This window comes from Anabrus simplex, chromosome 1, assembly GCF_040414725.1.
Source record: "Anabrus simplex isolate iqAnaSimp1 chromosome 1, ASM4041472v1, whole genome shotgun sequence".
In the NCBI taxonomy this organism is placed as follows: Eukaryota; Metazoa; Arthropoda; class Insecta; order Orthoptera; family Tettigoniidae; genus Anabrus; species Anabrus simplex.
This window is the reverse complement of record NC_090265.1, coordinates 755,659,184-755,684,533: the sequence shown is the minus strand read 5'-3', so window position 1 is coordinate 755,684,533 and position 25,350 is coordinate 755,659,184. Positions and strand designations below refer to the sequence as shown.

Below are 25,350 nucleotides of genomic sequence, written 5' to 3'. Positions count from 1 at the left end.
TTATGGACATACAATTCGGCAATGTCAAGCCAAAAACGCACGTTGTGGGAAATATGCCCAGCAACATGAAACCCAGGCTTGTACTGAGCAGTTCACGCAATGCGCCTACTGTAAGAAGAATCATGTTACGGGTTCCTCAACTTGTCCTGAACACAAGTATCAAGTCAACATTAAAAAGTTAATGAGTACTGAATACTTGTTTTTTCCCGAAGCAAAAGCTCGAGTTGCTCTTCCAATTTACCATTCCGACCAACAAGAACAACAGTTCCCACCTCTACCATCGAATCCCACATCTCCTCCGACACCTAATCCTCGTAAACATAAGTTTACTCAAGTCATCATGCAATCTCCCCCTCCTACACCCGAGCCCGGCTTTGACCGGCAAGGATACATGGCCATCCTGCAAAATGAGCCTTCGGTTCCAGTAAATTCCTTCCCGTCAACGAGTGTCATGCAACAACCTCTGCATTTAGCATACCCATCAAGTTCATCACCATCTAATGGGCAGCAACTTTCCGCAGCCCCCCCAAGACATAAACTATTCTCCTGCCAAGGAACGACTTCAACAAGAAATCCAGTAATTGCTGGTAATGTTACTCCAAAGTATGAGCCACGAGTCTCAGATTCACCATGTATTATATAAACTGCGAAATTCTATCATGAACATTCTTGCATGATTACATTACTCCAATGGAATTGTCGAAGTGCCACCTCTAAACGACATGAGTTACAAATATTAATAAACGAAACGCCAGCTAACATTATTTGCTTACAAGAAACGTGGTTTCAACCACATTTCATTTTTAAGTTTAAGAGGTTATCAAGTATTCCGATACGATGGTAATGGTTTTGACGGAGTCGCTACATGTGTACAAACTTCATTACCCTTTACACAATTAACTTTGCAATATTTTATCCCATACACGCAGTAGGAATAGTAAACCATGATACTTGGATTCTCAATATCTATTGCCCCCCCCCCCCACATTTACATTACTCAGAATCAATGGACGCAATTTTTCCAACAATTCATTCACGGTGATTTCAATTGCCACCACACTGAATGGGGGTGTACCATAGATACAATAAAAGGCTCCAATTTACTTACTACCTCTAATCATCAGAATCTGTTTATTTTAAACGACGGTTCCCGACCCGTTTAACTCCGCCTGGATCTCCACCCAGTGCCGTAGACCTTACCTTATGTCGTCCAACCATGGTCCCTGTCACCACATGGCATACATTATCCGATACCTACACCAGCGACCACTTCCCTATCATCATAACATATGGTAATCGACCAATAATTTCCCGGTTTAAGACACCTTCATGTATAAGTAATGTCCGATCTTATAAAAATTTCAATATTTCAAACTATCAATCATATCTCATTCATATCTTGCAGCAAGAACATGAGTCACCTATTACCTTTCTAACCTTACTCCCTTATTTAATTCAATATTTAAATATGTTTCATCCGTGTCGACCGCTTAAAATGACGACCCACCGACAGGAATACGACATAAAATGGTGGGATAAAGAATGTCATAATCTCATTCATCAGCGAAAACAATTATTTAAACAATACCGCCAATCAATGACTCAGCGGCATTATTTCCAATTGCGAAATCATATTGCAAAAACAAAGCTTGTCTTTAATGCAAAAAACGAAAAGCTTGGCAGTCTTTTATTTCCACATTAACTCCTCAATTACCAGCAGCAAAATTCTGGAACGTGATTCGCATGATAACGCGAACATTCCACCCTCAAACTTATTCTTCCTATCCGCGACAAGTTTTAGAAGACTTTTTATATACCCTCGCCCCAGTATCAGTCAATCCGCCCTTTCTACCCACCTCACAGGACAATTTTCGTTCTTTTACTTCATTATTAAAGCCAATTACATATAACGAACTCCAGTCGGTATTATGTACCGTTAATAGCTCGTCCCCAGGACCTGATGCCATTACTTATCACATGCTCAGGGCGCTACCCCCTCATGCCCAAAGTTATTTACTACAATATTATAATAATATACTTGAGACATTCCAGGTACCAGCAACATGGAACGATTTTTTCATAACTCCTATTTTAAAACAAAAAAAACGACCTACCGAACCTGAAAACTTTCGTGGCATCGTCTTAGGATCATGTATACGGAAAGTCTTCTGTAAAATCCTCATGAAACGAATGGCGTGGTTTTTGGAATATCACTCGCTATACCTAAGTATCAGTTCGCTTTTAGACGTGGTAATAGTACACAGGAACCTATCATTATCTTCCTCCTGGACATCTTATTGGCAAAATGGCGGAAACAATCTACCGTGGCAGTCTTTTTTGATATTAAAGGTGCCTATGATGCTGTGTTATTGCATATTCTCTGGGAGAAATTATTTCTTTCTGGCTTTCCCATCAAATTCCTTTCTATTTTAAATCAATTAGTTACCAATCGCCGGTTAACTATTAAATCAACTCAACACACAATTGAAAGTCGCTACACATCACAAGGATTACCACAAGGTTCGATACTAAGTGGAATTTTGTTTGCCCTTTATATGAAAGATCTCGAATCTCTTGTGACTCCACACGCTCGCATTCTCGCTTACGCGGATGATTATGTTATTTATTGTTCTCACTCCAACATTGACCAATGTAGAGCCACAATATCTCGCGTTTTAAGTTTAGTCCTTCGGTGGCTAACAACCCATGGTCTTTCACTTTCAATCGCCGAATGCGCTGCGATGATCTTTACAAATAAACGAACCTTCGATAAAAGTCCTATTAACTTTGCTACCTATAGCATCCCCTTTGTCTCACAACACTTATATTTAGGCATATATATCGACCAAAGTCTTTCATGGCAACCCCAAATACAGTATTTAAACCGGAAATCTGATCGTTATATCACTATCTTACGAACGGGAACGAAACGTGCATGGGGTGCTGACCCCTTGTCAGCGTTACAACTATATCGTGCAACCATTCGGTCCATACTTGATTATAGCGCCCATATTATTGATTTAACCGCTAAACACAGTTTACTAGCTTTGGATCGTCTACAATTTTCAGCACTACGCATCAGTCTGGGTGCCCTCCGAACAACACCAACTAACGCTTTACTAGTAGAAACTACAGAAGAACCACTGTATATTCGCAGGATAAAAATTTCAAAAAAATTCCTACTTAAACATATCAGCAGATCGAACTCTCTTATCGTCCCTAAATTAAAATGATTATATGAATATTATCAACAGCGTCCTCCACCTCATCATCAGTACCCCGCCATATATATGGCGTATGCTGGACTTCACCATCTTACTGAAACTATACTTCGCACACCACGCGTTAATTTGTATTCATATGCTTATGATATTCAAACATTCCGTCCTTCTATTATCATTGCCCCTTCTGATTCATTCGAACCCCCACTGTATTCGCCTCATCACAAATTATACGCTCTTAAGAAATTTAAAAGTTCAATAACCTCACCAGATTATCACCTTTTTACCGATGGGTCAAAATCGACTACTGGCGTCGGAGCAGCATTTTATGATCCACAAACACAAACTAGCTTTAAATATCCATTGCCTAATAATTTAACTATCTTTACCGCAGAATTATATGCCATATATCAAGCTCTCTTATATGTCCAACAGTTGCAATCCAAAAAAATAAATATATTCAGCGATTCTCAAAGTGTCTTACAAGTTCTCCAATCCTTCGCCCATAGTCAAAATACATATGTCTACGAAGTTAAACACCTTATTTTACAACTCGAAACATCCGGTTTTATTATAACGTAAATATGGATTAAAGGGCACAACCGACACGTAGGCAACGATATGGCCGATATAGCAGCAAAAGAAGCCAGTGCAGACGCCACGAACTTACTACAAATCAAAATCCCGTTTTGTGACTTCTTTCCATATATGAAAAATGAAGCTAAACACACATGATGCACAAAATGGCGTTTATCAGCTAGTACGAAAGGCCACTATTACTATCAACTTCAACCGAATATCCCTACACTTCCGTGGTTTGCAAATGGTACGTATACACGACGTCACATTACTAACATCATCAGACTACGTTTTAATCATGCCTTAACCCCGGTATATTTAGCTCGATTTCATATTACAAACGACCCAACTTGTTCCTGTGGAGAACCTCAGGGCGATAGTGACCATTTGTTCTTCCATTGCCCCCAATATGCACGCCACCAGGCCATTTTAATGCAGAAATTAATTAAAGTCCACGTACCTTTCCCCACACCACTTTCAGCTTTGTTGTACCAACCTTCGCCTATGATCATTGCTATCTTAAACGAATACCTTGATAACACTCGCATCAAATTGTAATTATGATCTAGATTTTCCATTGTTTTGTTCCGACATGTTTGTGAAGTGGCATTTCAATATGTTCCTGGTGAATGGATATCATACCAAGATTTGTTATTACTTTCCAATCTTGTACAGTGTAACACGTTTCTCCTGCTCAAGATTAATAGGTTATTTGTGTATTCGACCAGTGCAGATAGTTTAATACTTCCAGGAACCTACATATACATGATATAATAGTGCTTCTTTCAGTTCCTCTTTCTAAGTGTAATCGTGCTAACACCGATCATTAATGATGTAAACGTGTGCTGTTGTGATGTAAGTGCAATATTTCCTTGGACTCGTGACTGGGAAAGAATATATTGAATCCCAAATAAATCTCCGCAAGACAAGACAAGGCAAGACAGTTTAGGTAGCAACATTCTAGTTCGGTATATAGCACAGTCACGCAGTGATAGTGGTACGGTACACTACTCTACTTGTGCGAGTCAGTGGTGCGCGGTAGTGGTAATCACTTGTGTTTTCGTTCAAGTGTGGTGCGGGAGTGACAAGCAATGGAGACCGACAGTGGAGGAACGTCGGCGGTAACCGGGAATTCCTTACGAGTGGAGCGTGAAATTGTCGTACCTATGGAAGAGGAACCCATAACTAATTCATCTAGTAATACGACACGACAGCAAGGTTCTCAGTCAACTGAGTCTGATGTACAGAGGCGTAATACGGAAGGGGTAGACCGTTCTAATTCCGAACAATCTAACAATCATTCCGAGGCGTCCCAAGTGGCTTCTACCCTGGAATATTATAATCGCTTTCATCTTGGACCTTTCTTTGTATTTGTTGAATCTATAAACGAGCAAAACATCGGCAATTTACACCCTATGGCACTTGGTCGCCGATGTTATGAAACTAAACTCAATGTCAAATCGATCCAACGTAAAGGATGTAATCGACTACAAGTTACTTTCCATACGGCTTCTCAAGCAAACGCATTTTTGAGTAATCCTATGCTTGAAACCCTCAAAATTAAAGCTTACATTCCATCCTCACAAGTGTTAAGAGTAGGCATTATTCGTGGAGTTGAAAAAGGTTTATCGAATGATGACATATTACAGTACCTGGAATCCGAGGCACCAGTTAAAAGCGTGCAACGACTTAATCGCCGTGCAATTCAAGATGGAGAAACCCAATACCTTCCTACGAGTTCAGTAAAAATTGTTTTCAGATCACAAACATTACCTTCCCATGTCGCCTTATATAAGGTGTACATGGAAGTTGAACCTTACATCTTTTCACCCATTCGTTGTCGCAAATGCCAGCGCTATGGGCATACAATTCGGCAATGTCAAGCGAAAAACGCTCGTTGTGGGAAATGTGCGCAACAACATGAAACCCAGGCGTGTACTGAGCAATTTACGCAATGTGCGTACTGTAAGAAAAAACATGTCACAGGTTCCTCAATTTGTCCTGAACATAAGTATCAGGTCACCATTAAAAATTAATGAGTACTGAACACATATCTTTTCCCGAAGCTAAAGCCTGAATCGCCCTTCCAATTTATCATTCCGAGCAACAAGAACTTCAGTTCCCTCCTCTATCGTCGAATCCCTCATCCCCTTCGATTCCAAACCCGCGTAAGCGTAAGTTCACCCAAGTAATCATGCAATCTCCCCCTCCTACACCTGAACCCGGTTTCGACCGACAAGGATATATGGCCATTCCGCGAAACGAACCTTCGGTTCTAGTACATTCGATCCCGTCAACGAGTTCCGTGCAACAAACCTCTGCAACTAGCATATCCCTCAAGCGCGCCCACATCTGCTAGGCAGCAACCCTCCGCAACCCCTCAAGATATACATTATCCTCCTTCCAAGGAACGCCTTCAACAAGAAATCCAGCAATTGCTGGTAATGTTAATCCAAAGTATGGGTCACGAGCCTCAACTTCACCATGTATTATATAAACTACGAGACTCTATCATGAACATACTAGCATGATTACTTCACTCCAATGGAATTGTCGAAGTGCCGCCTCTAAAAGACATGAGTTACAAATATTGCTGAATGAAACACGAGCTCATTTTATCTGCTTACAAGAAACGTGGTTTCAACCACATTTCATCTTTCGATTACGAGGTTATCAAGTTTTCCGACATGATGGTAACGGCTTTGATGGAGTTGCCACATGTGTTCATACTTCCTTATCAGTTACACATTTCTCTTTACAATATATCATCCCGCACACTTATGCTGTAGGAATAGTACACCATAATACTTGTTTCATAAACATCTATTGCCCTCCCCACATTTACATTACTCAGAATCAATGGATGGATTTTTTTCAACAATTTGACACATTTTCACATCTTTTACTTCTTGGTGATTTTAATTGCCACCACACTGAATGGGGATGTATAGTGGATACAATCAAAGGTTCTCATTTACTTAGTACTTCAACTCATCAGAATTTGTTCCTCTTAAATGACGGCTCCCCGGCCCGTTTAACTCCGCCTGGACCTCCACCCAGCGCAGTAGACCTTACTTTCTGCCACACAACTATGGCCCCTGTCACCACCTGGCATACATTATCTGATACTCACACTAGTGACCACTTCCCAATTCTCATCACATATGGTATTCACCCACCACATTCCCCGTTTCAGACACCCTCCTGTATAAGTAACGTCCGATCTTATAAAAATGTTAATGTTTCTATCAATCATACCTCAATTATATTTTGCAGCAGAAACACAAGTCCCTTCTTTCCTTTTCCCTCTTACTCCCTTATTTAACCCAATATTTAAACATGTTTCATCCGCGTCGACCATTAAATGTGACGACCCATCCACAGGAATATGAACTAAAATGGTGGGATAAAGAATGTCACGATCTTATTCATAAGCGCAAACAAGTATTCAAACAATATCGCCAATCAATGACGCAGCAGCATTATTTTCAATTGCGAAATCATATTGCGAAAACAAAGCTCGTCTTTAATGCAAAAAAAAAGAAAAGCTTGGCAATCTATTATTTCTCAATTAACTCCACAACTTCCAGCAACGAAATTTTGGAACGCGATCCGCATGATCACGAGAACTTTCCAATACCAAATTTCTTCTGCTTATCCGCGACAAGTTCTAGAAGATTTTTTATACACCCTTGCCCCTGTTACAGTAAATCCATTCTTTCTACCCACCTCACAGAATAATTCTTGTTCTTTTATTTCCCTTTTGAATCCAATTACATATAATGAATTACACTCTGTATTATGTACCGTTAATAGCTCATCACCAGGACCTGATGCAATTACTTATCAAATGCTCAAGGCCTTATCCCCCCCCCATGTCCAAATTTATTTACTCAAATATTATAATAGTATTTTCGAGACATTACATGTACCAGCGTCATGGAACGAGTTTTTCATTACACCCATTTTGAAACCAACAAAACGACCTACCGAACCTGAAAATTTCCGAGGCATAGTTCTGGGATCGTGTATACGCAAAGTCTTTTGTAAAATCCTTATGAAACGAATGGCGTGGGTATTGGAATATCACTCGCTATTACCCAAGTATCAGTTCGCCTTTCGACGTGGTAATAGTACACAAGACCCTATCATTATTTTCTTACTCGACATCTTATTAGCAAAATGGCGGAAACAATCTATCGTGGCAGTTTTTTTGGATATTAAAGGTGCCTATGATGCTGTGTTATTGCATATCCTCTGGGAGAAATTATTTAGTGCTGGATTCCCCATCCAATTCCTTTCTATTTTAAATCAACTATTTACTAACCGCCGGTTAACTATTAAATCTCCCCAACACACAATTGATAGCCGTTACACATCACAAGGTTTACCACAGGGTTCGATACTCAGTGGAATTTTGTTTGCCCTTTACATGAAAGAGCTCGAATCTCTTGTGATTCCACACGCTCGAATTCTAGCTTACGCGGATGATTATGTTATTTATTGTTCTGACTCCCACATTGACCTTTGTAGAGCCACAATATCTCGGGTTTTAAGTTTAGTCTTTCAGTGGCTAACGGCCCATGGACTTTCACTTTCTATACCTAAATGTGCAGCGATGATCTTTACACATAAACGAACCTTTGATAAAAGCCCTATTAACTTTGACACTTATAGCATTCCCTTGGTTTCACAACACTTATATTTAGGAATATATATCGATCAAAAACTCACATGGCAAACTCATATACGGCATCTTATTAGGAAATCTGATCGTTATATCACCATCTTACGAACGGTAACGAAACGTGCATGGGGTGCTGACCCCTTGTCAGCACTACAGCTATATCATGCAACCATTCGGTCCATACTTGATTATAGCGCCCACATTATTGATTTAACCTCTAAACATAGTTTATTAGCTTTGGATCGTCTCCAATTTTCAGCACTACGTATCAGTGTGGGTGCCCTCCGCACAACACCAACTAACGCTTTATTAGTAGAAACTACGGAAGAACCACTGTATATTCGCAGGATAAAACTTTCCAAAAAATTCCTACTTAAACATATTAGTAGAACGAACTCCCTTATTGTCCCTAAATTACAATTATTATATGAATATTATCAACAGCGTCCTCCTCCCAATCATCGGTATCCCGCCATATATATGGCTTATGCTGAGATCAACCATCTTACTGAGACTATACTTCGTACACCACGCGTTAATACGTATTCATACCACTATGATATTCAAACATTCCGTCCTTCTATTATCATTGCCCCTTCTGATGCATCAAACCAATCAATGTCTGCACCTTATACCACATTATACGCTCATAAGAAATTTAAAAGTCCCATAACCTCATCAGATTACCACCTATTTACCGATGGGTCAAAATCAAATACCGGAGTCGGAGCAGCATTTTACGATCCACAACTACACACTAGCTTTAAATATCCGTTACCTAATAATTTAACTATCTTTATAGCAGAATTATATGCCATATACCAAGCCCTCGTATATGTTCAACAGTTGCAATCCAAAAAAATAAATATAATCAGCGATTCTCAAAGTGTTTTACAAGCTCTGCAATCACTCGCCCCTCATACAAATACATATGTCGACGAAGTTAAGTCTCTTCTATTTCGACTTGAAACATCCTGTTTTGTTATAACGCTAATATGGATTAAAGGGCATAATCGGCACGTAGGCAACGATATGGCCGATATAGCAGCGAAAGACGCCAGTGCAGATACCGCGAATATATTACAAATCAAAATTCCGATTCCCGACTTCTTTCCACATATCAAAACTGCAGCTCAACACACATGGTGCACAAAATGGCGATTATCTGCTCGTACGAAAGGCCAACATTACTATCAAATTCAACCGAGTATTCCCACACTGCCGTGGTTAGCAAATGGTACGTATACACGACGTCACATTACCAATATCATCCGACTACGTTTTAATCATGCCTTAACCCCAGTATATTTAACTCGATTTCACTTTACGAACGACCCAACTTGTTCCTGCGGAGAATCTCAGGGCGATAGTGACCACTTGTTTTTTTATTGCCCCTAATATGCACATCACCAGGCCATTTTAATGCAGAAATTACTTAAAGTTCACGTACCTTTCCCTACACGACTTTCAGTTTTGTTGCACCAACCTTCGCCTACGATCATTACTATTTTAAACGAATACCTTGATAACACTCACATCAAATTGTAATTATGATCTAGTTTTTCAGTTGTTTTATTCCGACATGTTTGTGAGGTGGCACTTCTATATGTTCCTGTACCGAATGTACACTGACTGACAGAGCAAATGCAACACCAAGGAGGAGTGGTTCGAAAGGGATGAAAGTAGGGGAAAAAGCAGAGACGGCACGGACGAATAATTGATGTTTATTTCAAACCGATATGCAGGTTTCACAATGCGCACGGCATCGACTCAGTAGGATGTAGGACCACCGCGAGCGGCGATGCACGCAGAAACACGTCGAGGTACAGAGTCAATAAGAGTGCGGATGGTGTCCTGAGGGATGGTTCTCCATTCTCTGTCAACCATTTGCCACAGTTGGTCGTCCGTACGAGGCTGGGGCAGAGTTTGCAAACGGCGTCCAATGAGATCCCACACGTGTTCGATTGGTGAGAGATCCGGAGAATACGCTGGCCACGGAAGCATCTGTACACCTCGTAGAACCTGTTGGGGATGCGAGCAGTGTGTGGGCGGGCATTATCCTGCTGAAACAGAGCATTGGGCAGCCCCTGAAGGTACGGGAGTGCCACCGGCCGCAGCACATGCTGCACGTAGCGGTGGGCATTTAACGTGCCTTGAATACGCACTAGAGGTGACGTGGAATCATACGCAATAGCGCCCCAAACCATGATGCCGCGTTGTCTAGCGGTAGGGCGCTCCACAGTTACGGCCGGATTTGACCTTTCTCCACGCTGACGCCACACGCGTCTGCGGTGACTATCACTGACAGAACAGAAGCGTGACTCACCGGAGAACACGACGTTCCGCCATTCCCTCATCCAAGTCGCTCTAGCCCGGCACCATGCCAGGCGTACACGTCTATGCTGTGGAGTCAATGGTAGTCTTCTGAGCGGACGCCGGGAGTGCAGGCCTCCTTCAACCAATCGACGAGAAATTGTTCTGGTCGATATTGGAACAGCCAGGGTGTCTTGCACATGCTGAAGAATGGCGGTTGACATGGCGTGCGGGGCTGCCACAGCTTGGCGGCCGATGCGCCGATCCTCGCGTGCTGACGTCACTCGGGCTGCGCCTGGACCCCTCGCACGTGCCATATGTCCCTGCGCCAACCATCTTCGCCACAGGCGCTGCACCGTGGACACATCCCTATGGGTATCGGCTGCGATTTGACGAAGCGACCAACCTGCCCTTCTCAGCCCGATCACCATACCCCTCGTAAAGTCGTCTGTCTGCTGGAAATGCCTCCGTTGACGGCGGCCTGGCATTCTTAGCTATACACGTGTCCTGTGGCACACGACAACACGTTCTACAATGACTGTCGGCTGAGAAATCACGGTACGAAGTGGGCCATTCGCCAACGCCGAGTCCCATTTATCGTTCGCTACGTGCGCAGCACAGCGGCGCATTTCACATCATGAGCATACCTCAGTGACATCAGTCTACTCTGCAATTGGCATAAAGTTCTGACCACTCCTTCTTGGTGTTGCATTTGCTCTGTGAGTCACTGCATCTATCTACGTGTGATCATGCTAAAATCGGGCATTAGTGATGTAATCGTGTGCTTTTGTGATATAAGTGTAACATATTAATGGTCTCGTGACTGGGAAAGAATTTATTGAATCCCAAATAAATATCCGCAAGACAAGACAAGATAGTTCGGTATATGGTGTTAAGAGGGCGTACGGTGATCACCTGAAGTGAAATCTTGAAATCACGGCTGATCACAGTGATAGCGTAGAAAGTAACAGTCGTTACTCGCGATTTATTGATATCAGTGAAAAAATCACAGTTCGTGAAATATTGCCCATCACTAGTAGGCAAGGCTTCCATTCGGTGTTCGGCTGTTGTGCAGTGCACACGTCTCGCTCCGGTCACAGGTGCAGCGGCTTTTTCCCGTCTGTAGATAAGTAGAGTGTTTTATGTTTGTGTTTGTATCCTAGTACTTTTCTTTTGTGTTTGTACCGGTGCTAGTATAGTGTAATCCCCTTTTGGAATACTATGTCTGTAGATAGTGGCGGTGGCCCTTTAGGACGACCTCCTGATATTGGTAAAGATGCCGTGCGTGAGGATTTACACATGGACGCTAGTAATACTGATACCCAACGAGACAGTTCTCAAGATACAATACGTGACATGGATCGGCGTCCGCCCGTTCCTGTACCTACCTATTCTAACACTCATCTTGGCCCTTACATAGTATTTGTCGAATCGACTGCATCTCAAAATAAAATAGGACATATTCACCCTATGACTCTGGGTCGGATTTTCTATGAGAGGCAAATTGGTGACGTCAAGGCCATCCATAGGAAGGGTAGAAATAGAATTCAAGTTACTTTCATGTCTAGCAAGGCTGCCAACGCCTTTCTTTCTCATCCCATTCTTACAGAAAAGAAATTGACAGCTTTTATTCCGTCTTCGAATATTCAGCGAGTAGGGGTAATACGGGGAGTAGACACTACTATTTCCGAATCCGACATTCTCACCTATTTAGACTCACCATATCCTGTAGTGAAAGTACAACGTCTAAATAGACGTTCATCCAAAGACGGACAAACTGAATATATCCCTACAGGTACTGTGAAAGTTGTATTCGAAACTCAACAACTTCCGAAAAGTGTGTCCATTTTTAAAGTCATTTTAGAGGTTCAGGCCTTTATATTCTCTCCTTTATTATGCAAACTATGTCAGCGGTATGGACATACCGCTACTAATTGTCGTTCCAGGGAGCCGAGATGTGGAAAATGCTCCCTTACTCATTCTACTGAAGATTGCACTCACCAAGTCGTTAAATGCGCTAACTGTGGCGGAAACCATCCTGCGGGAGCAGAACATTGTGAAATCCACAAACAACAAAAAGAAATTAAACGTATTATGAGTGTTGAAAACAAATCATATTTAGAAGTGAAAAACTATTTTGCCCCATTACAGTCCCTATCCAACCCCCTTCTGATGCCCCAACATTTTCCTCCTTTACCCAATAGACCCTCTCAATCGGACGAAACTCTCCCTCGAAAGCGTAAATTTACTATGGTGGTTAGTAACCCTTCCCGCCCACCCGTTAAACCAGGTTATGACAGGGCATCATATCTCAATTTGATAAGTAATCCGAAGACGGTTCCAGAACATTCTGGTACTCCAGTCGTGCGTTTGATACCTGCTACTTCTAACGAGCCTACATCTACATCACGGCAGTCAAGTCCCCACGGGCAACCTTCGGATTCCCACGCACCACTTTCAGCATCTCCCTCTGTCCCGGCTGTACACGGTACTTCCAATGTTAATTTTATCGACCAATGTCGCACCTTTTCTAAGAAAATTGACGATTTAATAGCCCACACGGGACAAAATGTCCGCTTGAAGCAGTTGTTAAAGTCATTACAGGAAGGTGTTCTTTCATATGTACCCTCCCCTCCTTCCAAGTAACACATACGGCTATTGTAATAGAATTGTAGGAGCACTTTCCACATATCCGCCTCCGCCTCAATCGGGTTTGTAAGCTTACACATCTCTCTTGCCTTACTTTTTTTGACAGTACCTTCTGTCCATGTGGCCGAGTAGTCAGTACTGTAACTCCCATCTTTTTTCACTGTCAGACATATGAACATCACCGTCGCGAATGCCTAGGTAAGCTTTTTCATGAGGGTTACCAACTGTCGTTAAATGTTTCGTGTTTCGTGCCCTAACCGACTTTTCACGTTGTGGACTTAATCATCAATGTTTTTTGTTGTATGTAACATCCATTTGTAACCTTTTCCTTTCATCTGGGTACGGACTTGCACATACTCACCCTTATATGTGGTCCGGTTTTTGTTTGTTTGTAGTAAGACGTCGTGGCAGACCACACAGACGTGAAGAATTAGAACCCTGTGTCCCAGTGTTTTTGTGTTCTTCCCTGATCGTTTAGCCTATATATCATTGGTATTTTCCTAAGTTTCATCATTAACCGTTGCAATTCGCTTTTTTTTACATAGCTCTCCCTCCTCTTTCGTAGTGTACTACTTTCTTTTACTGGTGGCACCTCTCCCCGACATTCATTAATCCGCAAACCAGTGACTGGACCAAATACAGTAGAGACAATACACGACACTTACGGATTTCGCCTTGCTAAAATTGGAGACAATTCGACGGTGGCGCTCCTAGTGACTTGACCTGAACAAATCGCGCTAAATTCAAATATCAATGGAAATGTATATACGGAAATGGATAAATAAATTACGTCGAGAAAGACAGTGGTATTGAGATATTAACTTCGAAGTTGCTAAAGCAATTCTGGATAAATGAATGAAGAATTATTTAAAAGGTTATTATTCAAAGACTGAAATTAGACATATAAACAAGGTGTGAAATGGACTGCTGTGAAATGGCTTGATCTTTCATTTATGCATTACTTTTTTAGCTTTAGCATACCTGCCTGAAATCTTACGGTTGGATTTGTCTTCTTTCCTTATTTAAAAACAATGTATCATCACATTAAGACATTTGTCAATAAAAATATCGGCACATTCCTTACACATATGATGCAATGAATTAACATTTAATAGCTGGACAATTTTCCTCTTAACATGAAGCCTACTAACAGAAAGAAAATCTATAAAATCCCGGCTTTAATCTGAGAAGAGGGATAAAAGAAAGAAAAGTTTGAAAATGTCGATAGTGATGCTTTGAGGAATATTTACGTACAATTAGGGTAAAAATGTAACATACCCTTGGCTGTATAGTCGAGGATTTTTAAAGTCGCTGGGCTGCAAATGATCTGAACAGATCTTATAATTCTTATACAAGCGTAACGTCCCTTCTTTCTTGTACACTTTATCCAAATCGCTTCTGTGACATTTCAAAACCCACAGATCACACCTACAACAACACATCGGTATTGAAGGTTAACTGCTGCACTATACAATAAAATATGCGTATTATATTTTAAGCCCGTTAAAACATGGGTCGAGCAGGTCAGAAGATTATGAAGTACTATAAAAATCTCCGTCACTGGAAGAATATATATGCAAACACAATATTACTTACTTATACATGTTCTTGTCACGAGGGAACCTGAAGAACGAGCGCGCATTTTTCTCTACTTCGTAATTACTGCAGCCAAACACAGCACATACCTTTCCTCTCAGGTTGAGAGGAGATATCAAGGAATGACACACGCTATTATTTAATTATGTCAACTCACTGAAAACGCATAAATAACACCAAAAACTTCACACAAAAATACACGTGTTCTTATGACAGAATCAGTACCGTTCAGGTCTATCCGCTAGAGTGAGCTCCAATAGCTGTCCCTCGATATCTCGCTCAGTGTCGTGTATTGTCTCTACTGTATTTGACTGGACGTAGCGTCTTACGACGATGTCTAACAACTAACCAAGAAGAAGAAGAAGTAGGCAACGCTTGAGCACATCTGCAATGCGAACTGTGAAGTCCCACATGATTTGAATGAATTGTTTGCAATAGCCTGTAATAAACTAAGCACAATAACTATTTTTAACTAGCCGTTTTTATATCGTGAATACATGGGGAAAGTTTTATCCGTGCTTCAGCGTAAAGCAAATCGTTTCAATGTTGAAAATCGTGCACACAAAGTAATTTCTCGTGAAAAACCGACGCCTGCACCTTTACATCCTTCATCGAAACGAGAGCTTGATAAGATTGAGAGAGGTTAATAATTAATTATATATAATCTAATTCGGGATGTATTATATACGATCACAATGTTTCAAATGCTGTGTTATATTTCAGATCATCCAAACTATCTTCAAGATTTGCAAACCAAAGACTTGAAGTTGGACGAAAGGTTAAAAGACGTATACGTGAAATCTCAGGACCCCTTGGTAAGATACGCTGCATTCCATTGAAATATTTTGAAAACGGAGACTATGTTTACCATATTACTGAAATTTCTTTTCACGTGAACCGATCCAGGTTAAGGTTATTTATGAACTGGCCTAACCTGACTGCAGCCGCGAGTTAAATGTCATAATGCTTTACTCATTATATAGGGAACGGTGATAAAGATACAGGGATCTGAAAGTCAAGTAGGCCTAGGGATGGCATAAAATAGTTGGCGTTGAACTGTAGAAGTATTGTAAAGATAGGAATAGAATTAAGTAATTTAATAGATATATACTTACCAGATATTGTAATAGGAGTTGAATCATGGCTGAATGGATGCAGAAATTTTCTCACGGAACTGGAGTGTGTATCGCAGAGATAGGATAGGAATGTGGGAGGGGGAGTATTCATTCTGGTGAAAGAAGAATTTGTAAGCTACGAAAAAGTTAAAGATGACAAACATGAAATTCTAGGTGTAAGGCTCATTTCTAAAGGTAATGGGCAACTTGATGTCTTTGGAATGTACAGACCGGGAATAGCGCTGACGCTGATTCAGAATTATATGATAAGATAATCAGCTATGTGGGAAATTACATGGAAAGGAATGTGACTGTAGCGGGAGATCTGAATTTACCAAATGTCAATTGGGAAGGTATTGTGAACGACAGGAAGCATGTCCAAGAAATGGCAAATGAACTAATATGGGAAGGACAGCTGATTCAGAAAATGATGGAACCAACTAGAGGGAAAAATATCCTGGACATGGTGCTGATGAAACCAGATGAGCTCTATAGAGAAACCGAAGTAATAGATGGTATTAGTGATCATGGCGAAACTATAGAAAAGGTACTCAAGGTTTAGTAACACGAACCACTGGTAGGTGGCGCACGCCAGTTCACTGTCGCACTAGCAGTACTGAGAGGGGAGCGCCGAGAGGAACGACAATGCTACCAACTGTTGGTTTGATACGACTATACTTTTTTTTTTCTTGCTGTGCGGACAGTATGGGCCACGGCGATAGAAAAGAGCCTCTCGAAGGGAGTGTGGCTATGGTTGGTAACAAATTCTCAGCCTCATCCTAGGTGTCAGTGACGTCATCCTCTTTGTTATGTGAACCAATCACCATTATAAGCAATGGAGTATGGTGTCTAAAACAGTATTTCTGGTAATAAAAGTAAATGTACTTCTAAGGGCGGGTGGGATGGTCCCTGGCAAGCGTATTGAACATATCTCTCTTCCACGAACATTATAAGGTAAACTTGGAAGCACGTCAAGTAACATTCTATGTAATAATCCTTGAGTACCGATTTCTATATTTTTACCGTGATCATGAAGCTTTTTTTTGTCATAGTTAAAAAATAAATATGATAGGAAGGAATGCCTTAAAAATTGGACTATTAGGCAGTACCATATGGCTGATAAAGCAGGCATGAGGGAGTTTAAAAAAAGTTACTATGATCGGTGGAAAGCGGAAAATAAAAATGTAAACAGACTCTGGGATGGGTCTGAATCAATTGTTGAGGAATGTGAAAATAAGTTTGTACCTTTAAAGGTGGTAAACCCCATGGGTGGGGGAGACACAGGTGAAGAATACACTCACGGTATCCCCCTGCCTGTCGTAAGAGGTGACTAAAAGAGCCGGCCAAGGATGATTATATTAGAACCGTGAAACTACTTGTGATTTGTACCCCCACGCGGCGAACACCATGGGTCGTTTTTACTTGCGCGTAGTATCACTATATTAGGTACAAAATAGGTTTGTGGGTAGCAACAGAGTGCGTTGCCAGCTTTTACAATACCTGTGATTAGTTCCAATTTAGGATAGTGCGAGTCCCTGTGGTTAATACATTTAGTGATGAACATCATAGGTTTGCGTTGTCTGTAAATAGTGCCGCAATTTGCAAAACACTATAGGTCTGTATTACATGTGCGAATTTCATTACTTGTGAGTTATTATGTCTCCCACTAGTCCAACCCCTCATCCACGTCGTAGGAGATGAGCAACGTCATCAAGTAGGGAATAGCTTGTGGGGGTGAAGTACAGTGGGGACTGTGTGGGCCCCGAGACCGCTACGGTAGCTGTGAAGGCCCTACAGGAATTCTGAAAACAGATGGCGGCTAACGGGGTTCTGATGAAGTCACGACAGACCTAGCAAGCTGGTGATGGATATTAACCCACTTTCTAAAAAGCAAGGAACGATAAGCCGGATGGATGTAACAGACGACGACCCTGGCGAGGAACAGGATTACGAATTAGCACACTGAATATACAAACATTGACCGGAAAAGTAGAAGAGGTTGTAGACATGATGGAAAGAAGAAAACTGGTTGTACTAGGGCTGGCAGAGACTAAGTGGAGGGGTGAGGGTAGGAGAAAGCTGTGGAATGGTTTTTGGTAGTACTGGATAGGAAATGATGAGGGAAAGCAAAATGGAGTATGGGTGGTAGTAAGAAATGGATTGAAAGAGGAAGTAAAAGGGATAAGTGACAGGTTGATAAAAGTCAAAATGACAGTCAAAGGAAAAACCTGGGAAATTGTACAAGTGTATGCTCCACAAGCAGGATGCACGCAAGATAAAGATTGAGGAAGAATTGGAGAGACGACTGAATGGACAAAATAACATGGTAATGGGGGACTTGAATGCCCATGTAGGCATGGGAAGGAAGGGTTATGAGAATGTGCTTGGAGCAGAAGGATGGGGGAAATAGGAATAAGGAAGGAGAAAGACTACTGGATTTGTGCAAAAGAAATGGGATGACGGATGGGAACTCGTGGTTCAAAAAGAGAGAAAACCATAAGATAACGTGGTATAGCAGTGACTGGTCTAGGAAATCCATTGTAGATTACATGATCTATGACTGGGAAATGAAGAGGAATGTTATACAGTAGATGGAAGGATAATACCATCAGAGGCCCTAGATAGTGACCACAGACTACTGGTAATGAAACTGAGAACAATGATGGAAAGGAGGAGAACAGAGAAGCAAGAAAGACATATCAAAATATGGAAACTTAAGGAAAAGAATACCAAGGAAGAATACCAGGAAAAAATAAGATTGAACGTACCAGCAGATGATAAAAAAACAGGAGAGGAGGAATGGGAAAGGTTCAAGAGGACACTAGTAAAAACTGCAGAGGAAGTTTGTGGGAGAACTAGTGCCAGGAAAAGATGCAAGGAGACCCCCCCCCGGTAGAACGACAGAGTCAAAGCGGCAGTTGGGGAGAAGAATAAAGCTTTCAGAGTGTGGTTTCAACAGACTGCAAAGGAGACAAGACAAGAATATAAGATGAAAAAGGAAGAAGCTACAATGGAACAGGAGAAGAATGAATGGAAAAGTGGACAAACATGATGGAAGAGGATAGCAAATAAAAAAGTACTGTATGGAATGGTCAAGAGTAAGAGGAAAGGCATGAGGGAAGATGTTATAATGATAGACAAGAAATGAAGTGCAGGAAATGGAGAAACTCAAAGGAATGTGGAAGGAGTATTTTGATGATTTACTAAACCCAGAAGGATGCACTGAGGAGGAAAGTAGAAGGAGGGAGGAAATAAGAAATATGGAAGAAGAAAAAGACAACATGGGCAAAAGTGGAGCTAGCATTGGACAAGATGAAAGGAGGCAAAGTCCCAGGGTTAGATGAAGTGAGTACTGAGATGGTGAAGACAGCAAGAGAGGTAGGCACACAGTGACTTTCAACTACAAGAGCGTCATTATGAATGGGGTAAGGATCTTGTGATGGCCTTCGTGGACTTTGAGAAAGCTTATGACTGTGTGTGTAGCAACAAGGTATGGGAAGCTTTACAGAGAAAAGGTGTCGAGGAACAGACTGCAGAAAGAGTGAAGGAGATGTACAATGGGAGTGTCAGTTGTGTGAAAATAGGAGGAGAGAGAACAGGCTGGTTTGAGCAGAAAGGTGGATTAAAACAAGGAAGTGCTCTGTCACCTTTGCTCTTCGTAGTAACAATGGACGAGATAATGACAAAAGTGGCAAGGAAAATTGGAGAAGGAAAAATGAAAGTGATAATGTTAGCAGATGACCTGTTAGTCAGGGGAGAAAAGGAAGAAGATATCCAGGAACGGTTAGATGCTTGGCTAGATGAGGTGGAACAATATGGAATGAAATTTAATGCCCAAAAGAGCGAGATAGTGATCACAACTAGAAAGAAGGAGAGACCTACGAGAGGGATAATGCTTGGAGGGGAACAGCGTAGGAAGGTAGAGAGTTTCAAGTACTTGGGAAGTATCATAGAGGAAAGTGGAAGAAATGATAAGGAAATAATTGAGCATGAAAGACAAGCAGCAGCATTCCTAAAAAGTGTCAGAAGCCTGGTTTGGAGCAAGGATGTGGAAAGTGAAATGAAATTTCTGAGAAGGAGGATAGGAGTGACAAGATGGGATAAGATGAGAAATTAGAAGGTTCGAGATATAGTAAAAGAAGAGCCACTACAGAATAGGATAGTCATCTAGACTTAGATGGTATGGACACATGAAGAGAATGACAGAGGAAAGGATACCAAGGAGGATACACGAAATGAAGATAACAGGTAAATGACCAAGAGACAGGTGGATAAAAGGAGTGGAAGAGTGTGTACAGAGAAGAGGAGAGGACTGGGCAAGAGTGACTAGGGAGAAGTGGTGGGAAGACAAGAGGAGATGGAGAGGCTTATGCTCCAAGCAGACCTGGCCAACAGCTGGAAACTGCAGATGATGATGATGATGATGATGATGATGATGGTGAAGTACCATTATGAGGGTCCGATGACTTGGGTTTTGGACCCTTTTAGACTGCAAGCATCATCGATTCAGTATTGTGCTATAGAAGCTGTCCAATGGTCAGTAATACTATTGTTTTACGTCAGTTTCTGTGAATGTGAGGCATTGTGGTCGGATCCACTGATTGTTTTAAATTCATATCCATCCATTCATTCTTCCTCCTCGCGTTTTGAATTCTGGTCAGTGGAGGATTTTGGACTTTTAATTTGTCACTATATTTCGTACCATTAGGGGCCGATGACCTAGATGTTAGGCCCCTTTAAACAACAATCATCATCATCATCATAAAGGTGGTAAGGAATGGTAAAGACCCACCTTATTATAGCAGAGAAATAAAGAGACTAAGAAGGAGGTGCAAATTGGAAGGAAATATAGAAATGGCTGTGCAATCCATCTTGCAACAATAACATAAGGACTCGGCAAGTTTGAGTCCTCTAGCCTCTCACACTCCAACTCCAAGCACGTAACCTAAGAGGTGCTCCTGTTAAGCCGAGCAACCCAGTGGTAGGTTCGGGTAACCATTCCCAGCGGGAAGCTGGGTTGGTGAGCCGATCAGTGAGGGAGGATCACCAATCCATCAATGAAGCAGGCGTGGTGATTATGCTTCACATCCTTTAAGTCAAAAGACAATGAGTGACATTAAGGATCTCTGGGTGGGTGCTACTTTGATGTCTCGTGAAAGAGAAACAACCATAGGAAAAATCCAAACCTACCAGCTTTGCACATACAACTGTCGTTCTCTATTAGGCAATGACAGATTAGAAGAGCTCAAAGATGAACTTGGAAAGCTCAACTGGAACGTAATCGGTCTATCTGAAGTACGCCGTAAAGGAGAAGGGTGTTACCTTTTGAATTCTGGTAATTTATTCTATTACTGGGTGAACCAGAAGGAGGGCTTAATGGAATAGGATTCCTAATCAATCGACATCTCGTAAACAAGGTCTCTGTATTGGAAGGTACTTCAGGTAGAATTGCGCGATTAGTTCTACAACTCTCTAAGAGATACGAAATACACATTGTGCAAGTATGTTTCAGGCATTAATTCCATTGTGAAGTTTTATCTCCCGTATGCAGTTATCAGACTGTGCTTCGTAAATAGGCTTCTGATAAGTTCACCTGCATACACCCCAGCGTCAGTGGGTAGGGTCTGACACATCCCACTCTGAGGAGTCTAGTGTCAGACCTAAGACAAAACGCTGGTTAATAGAGCAAATGCCTGAAAAGCCATACATCTATTTTTGATCAGATTTTTATTATTGTTTGCGTGAAGGAGCTGTACCAAATGAATTGAGAGTTGCTATAGTAGCCCCTGTGTATAAAGGAAAGGGTGATAGACATAAAGCTGAAAATTACAGGCCAGTAAGTATGACATGCGTTGCATGTAAGCTTTGGGAATGCATTCTTTCTGATTATATTAGACATGTTTGTGAAATTAATAACTGGTTCGATAGAAGGCAGTTTGGGTGTAGAAAAGGTTATTTCAGTGAAACTCAACTTGGAGGATTTCACCAAGATATAGCAGATATAGAGGATTCAGGAGGTCAAATGGACTGTATCGTGATTGACCTGTCTAAAGCATTTGATAGGGTGGATGATTGGAGACTACTGGCAAAAATGAGTGCAGTTGGACTATACAAAAGAGTGACTGAATGGGTTGCTATATTTCTAGAAAATAGATCTCAGAGAATTAGAGTAGGCAGATCTCTTTCTGACTCTGTAATAACTAAGAGGGGAATTCCTCAAGGCAGTATTATTGGACCTTTATGTTTTCTTATATATATCAATGATATGAGTAAAGAAGTGGAATCAGATATAAGGCTTTTTGCAGATGATGCTATTCAGTATAGCATAATAAATAAGTTACAAGATTGCGAGCAACTGCAAAATGACCTTGATAATGTTGTGAGATGGACAGCAGGCAATGGCATGAAGATAAATGGGGTTAAAAGTCAGGTTGTAAGTTTCACAAATAGGAAAAGTCCTCTCTGCTGTAATTACTGTGTTGATGGGGTGAAAGTTCCTTTTGGGGATCATAGTAACTTTCTAGGTGTTAGTATAAGGAAAGATCTTCATTGGGGTAATCACATAAGTGGGTTTGTAAATAAAGGGTACAGATCTCTGCACATGGTTATGAGGGTGTTTAAGGGTTGTTGTAAGGATATAAAGGAGAGGGCATATAAGTCTCTGCTAAGACCCCAACTAGAGTATGGTTCCAGTGTATGGGACCCTCACCAGGATTACCTGATTCATGAACTGGAAAAAATGCAAAGAAAAGCAGCTCGATTTGTTCTGAGTGATTTCCGACAAAAGAGTAGCGTTACAAAAATATTGCAAAGTTTGGGCTGGGAAGACTTGGGAGAAAGAAGACGAGCTGCTCGACTAAGTGGTATGTTACAGGTTATTATTTCTTATATAAGTGGTATGTTCCGAGTTGTCAGCGAAGAGATGTTGTGGAATGACATTAGTAGATGAATAAGTTTGAGTGGTGTCTTTAAAAATAGGAAAGATCACAATATGAAAAGATAAAGTTGGAAATCAAGAGAACAAATTGGGGCAAATATTCATTTATAGGAAGGGGAAATCATTTAAGAAAGGGCTAGGAAACAGCAGATAGGGAATCTGCCACCTGGGCGATTGCCCTAAATGCAGATCAATATTGATTGAAGATATAGTCTAACTTTTCTAGGATTGTGTACATCTCCTTATGGAATCAATGAAAATATGCTCTGGAGGAGGCAACAATTCCAGCAAATGTAATAAATACTGTATTTCTGAATTCTGCTTTGTCTAAGTGGAACGTGCTATGTTCTAAGCTTAAAAAAGGCATTTACGATAAAAGCATGAAATCATTCATGGGGCACTGTATATTACAATCTTTCCTATGGAGTGCCATACACATTTTTCATTAGTCAGAGGGATCCAGGCGGCTGTTAAGTACAGTAGAAGTCCGATAGACCGGCACGATCGGGACCGGCCCGGTGTCGGATTACCGAAAATGCTGGACTATCTGGCGGTACCTCTTACTACGATGTAGGTTAAGGCGTACAGTGAAAACAGCTCTAACACCGCGTTTTGCAGTAAAATGTTGATCAACAGAATCATTAGTTTAATAACACACTCCTCTTTTCAATCGTGTTGTTTCTTATTGTCATTCCATAATAGCCTAATGCCGAAGTTCATCGATATTTTTATGTGTAAGTCTTCCTTTACCATTTAGAGACTTTCCATCTACAACTTCTCGTTTCCTTCTGTCCGCTTCAATTTTTGAAGGCATGTTCCCATCTGTTTTTGAACATGGCCCATACATTCAATTTTTTAAACCTGTTTTTTTTCCATATGGTTGGCTTTCCAGTACTCAGTGTAGCACACAGCCTTCCAGACTGAATATTTCTAGAGATATGGTTCATGTTTGTGGATGGTTCATGTTTGTGGATTACTGTAGTCACGTCCTAGTTCGTGAACCATGGGCAATGGCTGAGTGGCCTAATGAGTGGTCCTGAGAGTCGGGATACCAGTTGCATGGAATAGGAGTGGGCATCTCGGACATATTCTGAGTCGTGGCCCTCCTTGCGCTCAGGCCGCTAGGACTATATAATTCACCGGTGGTCCATAACCCGTTAGAGGAGAGATCCTCACTTGGACTATGTGCAAGTAGGGTAGCATCCTGCTTCATGAATTTACCGAGTTCAGAACACTTTTTTTTTTTTGCTAGGGGCTTTACGTCGCACCGACACAGATAGGTCTTTTGGCGACGATGGGATAGGAAAGGCCTAGGAGTTGGAAGGAAGCGGCCGTGGCCTTAATTAAGGTACAGCCCCAGCATTTGCCTGGTGTGAAAATGGGAAACCACGGAAAACCATCTTCAGGGCTGCCGATAGTGGGATTCGAACCTACTATCTCCCGGATGCAAGCTCACAGCCGCGCGCCTCTACGCGCACGGCCAACTCGCCCGGTCAGAACACTTTAAGCAAGCCTCGGACCTATGGGAGTATTGGAGTCCCACTCCCATTTGACAGGCGAGGGACTCCTTGGAAACAACTTGGCGAACGAAATGGAATTTGATGGGGAGCTATCAGTATTAATGGGGCTAATTGAAGAAAGAAAGTAGAACTGGCTGAGTCAGCAAAGAGGATGCATTTGGATGTGCTAGGAGTAAGTGATATTCGGGTAAGGGGAGATAACGAGGAAGAGATAGGAGATTATAAAGTGTACTTGACGGGTGTTAGAACAGGAAGGGCAGAGTCTGGGGTAGGGCTCTTTATCAGGAATACCATTGCACGCAACATAGTTTCTGTTAGGCACGTAAATGAGCGAATGATGTGGGTAGATTTGTCAGTTGCAGGAATTAGGACTAGAATTGTGTCCGTGTATTCACCATGTGAGGGTGCAGATGAGGATGAAGTGGACAAGTTTTATGAAGCATTGAGTGACATCATGGTCAGGGTCAACAGCAAGGATAGAATAGTGCTAATGGGTGATTTCAATGCGAGAGTTGGGAATAGAACTGAAGGATATGAAAGGGTGATTGGTAAATGTGGGGAAAATATGGAAGCTAATGGGAATGGGAAGCGTTTGCTAGACTTCTGTGCTAGTATGGGTTTAACTGTTATGAATACATTCTTCAAGCATACATGCTACCGCTACACATGGGAGGCCAGGGGTACCAGATCCATAATAGACTATGTCTTAACAGACTTCGAATTCAGGAAATCC

The 25,350-nt window shown here is 41.5% G+C and overlaps 1 protein-coding gene across 1 annotated transcript in view; it reads left to right on the top strand.

The window, feature by feature from the left end:
- Positions 1-15,412: 15,412 nt before the first annotated feature.
- LOC136873109 (protein NDUFAF4 homolog) overlaps positions 15,413-25,350 on the top strand; it is a 40,473-nt gene continuing 30,535 nt past the window's right edge. Inside the window, exons 1-2 of the mRNA XM_067146683.1 lie at positions 15,413-15,687; positions 15,769-15,860. Of these exons, the coding sequence (XP_067002784.1) occupies positions 15,543-15,687; positions 15,769-15,860 (237 nt within the window). The 5' untranslated portion in view covers positions 15,413-15,542. The remainder of the gene's footprint in view (positions 15,688-15,768; positions 15,861-25,350) is intronic.